The following is a 5368-nucleotide window of genomic DNA, read 5'->3' on the forward strand; positions in this document are numbered from 1 at the left end:
CCTTTGACTGTTTGAATCATGGCTCATTATCAGTGTATACTTTTATTGTTTTTGTGGAAAAAAGTGGCTTAACTAAAATATATGATATTTGCAACCCAGAGAACTGAAAGTCTGTTGCGATGATTTATTATAGCAGAAGAGGAGAAAAATGGTGACTGGGGAGAAAGGAAAGATCATAGGTCTGTTGCTCCTAATAATTTGAAAGAGTTTTCAAATTTCTCAACAGAATATGTATCGTGTCTTGAGTCACTTCATCCTTGTGGGTGAACCACAGACAAAGCCTCTTGTCAAGCTGTCTCGTACACACAGAAACCAGACAAAAAAATAAGATGATGAATATAACATGAATTATTGAGCGGGGATCTTGTGAGCAGGAGAGATCCTACTGCATCCCGCTGATCCTCAGGGCCTCTCTGACCAATCAGAGTGAGACATATGAGCGGATGTGTCAAGATTTGGGCCACATTGCATTAACGCAGATCCTGCATGTATGAGAGACTGATAAATGGCCTTGAGGAGTCAGATCCAGCGTAAGCCCGAAGATCAGGCTCCCCACCCAGACTCTGGTGGACGTCCTCGGAGCACAGCCAGACAAACTCAGCCTGAAGGTGGTTATGGAAGTTCTTGATCCTTTTCAATTCCATCTAACCTTCATTTAACCAAAATTACTCTCTCTCTCTCTTTCTCTCTCTCTCTCTCTCTCGCTCTCTCTCTTTCTCTCTGTCTCTCGCTCTGTCTCTTTATCTCTCTCTCTCTCTCTCGTCTGTTTCTTTCTCTTTCCCCACTGTTCCCTCTTTCACTGTAGAAGCTCTAATCTCCTTTGCTTTCCTCTGATCTGAGTGCTTTTACTAAAACTCCTTCCTCTCTCTGTCCCTCTCTCTATCTCTCCCTCTCCCTCTCTACATCTTACTCTCTCCCTCTACCTCTCCTTCTCTTTATCTCTCTCTCTCCCTCTCTCTCACTCTCTTTCTCCTCCTCCTTGATTTCCGAAGGGTCCCGGTCCCCAGAGTGCCATCTTGTAAAAGATTGATTGATTTTTGCCTCCAAAACATTTTAACACAAGGCTCATCAACACTTGTTAGTTAAGCACTTAAACTGTCATTTTCATGAGGTGCTGAAAAGAGCGTTTTCATTTTGTAACAATTTAAAAAGGAAACAGGTGTGTTTGACGTCCAGGCTACTTGACTGTACAGTTTTTTCAAGGATGCGTCCCTGAAGTAGCTGCATGCTAAATACAGGCATATTCTATTTGTGTACAATGTACTGCAAGATCTTTTGAGTTCCAAGAAATTCCTACCACTGAGATAAGTGCAACATGTCAAGAAACCATTTCTGATCATCACCTCTATCTCTGGTGTTCGAATGTGTTGCTTAGAGACCGGGAAGAGCACAAAAGCATTGGCGTGTTTTCTCTTTTTTGTGTTTACACTAAAAGAAACTTTTTCATTGTGCTGTACAGTGGACATGCTATAGAGTAGACGTAACCTGGGGCAGTAAATATGAGCATTAACCCTGCTGCTCTCTATAGAGGGAAAAACTTCTCATTGACAACTGATGTAAGGGCATCTGTACTGTTCAGAGATCACTGAGAGGTGTGTGTGTGCGTGTGTGTGCGTGTGTGTGCGTGTGTGTGCGTGTGTGTGCGTGTGTGTGCGTGTGTGTGTGTGTGTGCATGTGAGAGAGAGAGAGAGAGCGCCCCCTTTTCCCTGGAGTGACAGCGTCATAGTGTATCCTGTAAGAACACTCCTGCACTCCCTGTTTTGCGTCAGGTTTGCGTAAAACACACGCGCATGCACACACACACACACACACACACACACACACGCACGCACGCTCGTCAAATAGGTCCTGCCCACTCGAGCACTGTATATAAGTGGCAGATCTGCTGCTCCAACAGAAGTTTCTTTCATTCGTTCATTCTGTCGTTCGGCACAGAGCGTGTGTCCTCTCTCTCTCTCTCTCTCTCTCTGTGGAACTCAGTCTACCACTAAAGGTACGTTCTTTTTCTTGGAGATCGCTTTGTGGATTTCTCCTCTCTCTCTCTCTCTCTCTCTCTCTCTCTCGCTCGCTCTCTCTCTGTGTGTGTGTGTGTGTGTGTGTGGGTGAATGTGTGTAACCACAATTTTCCTCCGAGTTTTTTCACAAGAGAATCTTTCTCTGTTTATTTTTATTTATTTATTCGTTGTCTTTTTTGACAGGGTTATGTGGTCGTTTGTTTATCTTGAAATATGTACTTTTACTGTAAATTAGCTTATTTAGAGAAGGAAAAAACAGTAAATGGAAAGCAGTTTAGATTTGCTCTCCACCATCGAATCACTTATTCAAATTCTATGTGCAGACTGGGGCCGTCTGAAAACCCATTCATCACCTTCAAAATGCTGACATTAATATGCAATTATTGACCGATAATTATCGCAAGCGTCTCCTCAGATTGCGTGGTGATGTCATTGACCCCTAATGTTTGTCTGTGAATAATGAAGCCATGAATGGAGAGTTTCCTCTTTGATATCTTTTAATATCTTTCACGAGGCGTTTCTTCAGACCTGTTTTTTATCAGTGCACTGATGTGGGATGACCCAGAGGTGCACTGCAATCTCCCTGGGAATCCTCCGCACTGAAACATTCCACGGAGAAGGGCAGGAAAGCTCTCTTCTCCTCCCCTTCCCCTAACACAGCCTGGCAATTAAAGTTCCAAAGGCAGTGTGCGGAAAAGCAATAAGTAGGGATCTTACCTAATTCAAAAGGAAGATTTCCTCTGGGAATTTTTTAACAGGCGGCAAGGCTCGGGGAAGAGACAGCATAATTACATTCACAGCTGAAGGTTTAAGTGTTTCTGACCAGTCTGGGTTAATATTTAATGACTTGGAATTGGTGCATTTTGCAAATTGGTTCGGTCAATTTGCCGACACTGGTTTACTTAAAATGACATCAAGACTCAACTAAAATCACCCAGAAAAAAGCAAAAAAACCCAAAAAACTAAAAAACAAAAACAAACAAAACAAGAAAAATATTTTTGTTCCTTTTTTCCCCCTCTCTGAATTTATCACAGTTGTTGTGACCAGCTGGGTTTTCCAGACATAAATTTCACCAAATATCATTATCCTTGGTCTTTGAGAGAAAAAAAATGAAAGAACAAGCTATGAAATTCATCTGTATCCTAAATATTTCTTATGTGTCTCTCTGTTGGTGTATGTGTGTGTGTGTGTGTGACAGCAATGAACGGCGGAATCTGTGTGTGTGTGTTGCTGGCTGCGCTCTCGAGCAGTGCCTGTCTTGGACTCCCCACACATTCACAGGATGAGGGCCAGTCAGACAACGGCGCGCTAGCAGAACACACACGCCACACCCGCGGAGTGCCACCCAGCAGTCAGCTCAGCCCATTCTCCAGGGCAGAGGAACGGACCACAGAGCTGCAGGACAACCTGAACGAACTGCTGGCCAGACTCCTCTCCAGGAAAGGTGAGAGGGGCGTGAGAGAGTCAGGGGGGAGAGTGATTTACTCAGGCTCCCATTGGCTGACCCAAAGTCCAATTCATTCATATAACTGACTTTGATTCTAGAAGACCACACTAACACTTTCACACAACTTACACTTTACCAGTGATATCGTGAGAAGAGAAGGATGAGATAGATAGATAGATAGATAGATAGATAGATAGATAGATAGATAGATAGATAGGTAAGGCATATTGAAGGATATATTAATAAATGAATTTTCCTCCTCTCTCTCTCAGGTTCATATCGTAGGACCTCGTCTTTAAGCAGCAGATCCAGTGGTCCTGGCCCCAGCCACAGAATAAAGGACAGAGACTACCTGGGATGGATGGATTTTGGGCGGAGGAGTGCAGAAGAGTATGAATATTCCTCATAACACTGAATCAGTCCAAACGTTGTCTGTACAGAGAATAGAACGTCCTATGAATTCTTCTTTCCTGCCAATCATCAAGAGCTCTACTGCCACTCTATTTGATGTAAATTTGTATGTACGATTCACATGATGCAATATATGAATATATGTTACAACATATACATTTTTTTTGCAGAAAAAGGGAGTGAAGAGTACATTTCTCTGGTTTATTTTTCTCATGTTGGTAATATATGATTTTCTGTTCTGTCAATAGAAAGATGTCAGGTGTGTTGGAATAAACCATGCCTTAATTAACTCACTCATCTGGCGTCTGGTACTACATAAAGCACGCCTCAAAGGCGTTGTTTTACTGAAGTTACCGAAACACGTCAAAGGCAGACCACAATATCGCTTTTTAACAGGTGTCCTCGCCCATACTCAGGGCTGTAACGATTTATGATGATTTGTTATTTGTTGGCAGCTTCCAAGACACAGGCTTGATATCTTTAGCACAAGACGCGTTGTTTCTAAGTTTTATCTAAAAAAAACAGACAAACAGAAAAACAAAAACAAAAACAAACAAACAAACAAACAAAAAAACAGTGTGACTAAGTTTACTGCTATTTTTAGAGCTAAACCTTCCATTCCGCCTTTGAAGAACTGCCGGCTGTCTTCACTTAACCACGCGCACCTTTTACATTAGTGTTAATGACGTCTTAACGCCGGCTCGTTAAGGGTCCTCTTCGGGTTTAAAGTGGTACTGTGTTCAGTCCAACTTCCCCATAAATATAGAACTCCTTCAGAACAAAACAGAAAACCCTGTCTGAACTTCAGGTGTGGGTTTTTAAACCGCACATTTTAACTTGCTTTATTCTCTGATGTTTTCTGTGTCGGCTTATGCGTCACAACAACGTTTAACAGTCCAATCTAACTGCACCAGCAGCCAAATCCCACAACACGCAAACACTTTCCAAGTCCAGCGCGGCCCACCTTGGGCTATTCGTAGAGAAAGTGCAAATATAGGCTATTACTGTTATTACTGCCAGCGAGGTGATTTCCGTTATTAATCCCTCGAAGCCAGTAGGCCGGCTCTGAAGAAACATGTGCAACTGGAATCACACACACCCAATCCCCTCCACGCGGTCGGGAGAGCCCACGGTACAGAAAATTAAACTACACCACGGCGGATTCACGGGCACCGCTCAGCGCTCACTGAGGAGAGACTGCCAGGTTGTTCTGTGTCTATTTACGTAAAGCGCCCATGTTAGCGCATAATGGACGAATCTTAGCATGGCGAACGAGCAAGGGGCGGTTTTTTGGCGAACAAAAAGCTCCATTATACCACAGGTGTTCCTCAATGAAGTACACACACACACACACACACACGCACACACACACACACATGCTTCTCTGTGTAAGACAATACAAAACCAAGCCAATAAACACAAACTCAAGCGCACGCACACACATACACACACAAACGCACGCAGGCTTGCACATGAAAAGGCTTGCTACCGATG

At 43.3% G+C, this 5368-nt stretch overlaps 1 protein-coding gene across 1 annotated transcript; it reads left to right on the forward strand.

Annotated features, from left to right (window-relative positions):
- Positions 1-3216: 3216 nt before the first annotated feature.
- ccka (cholecystokinin a) lies at positions 3217-3872 on the forward strand. Its single transcript, XM_030782356.1, has 2 exons — positions 3217-3460; positions 3736-3872. The coding sequence occupies exons 1-2, from the start codon at positions 3217-3219 to the stop codon at positions 3870-3872; spliced, it is 381 nt and encodes a 126-aa protein (XP_030638216.1).
- Positions 3873-5368: the final 1496 nt, after the last annotated feature.

Source organism: Chanos chanos, chromosome 8, assembly GCF_902362185.1.
Source record: "Chanos chanos chromosome 8, fChaCha1.1, whole genome shotgun sequence".
Lineage (NCBI taxonomy): Eukaryota > Metazoa > Chordata > Actinopteri > Gonorynchiformes > Chanidae > Chanos > Chanos chanos.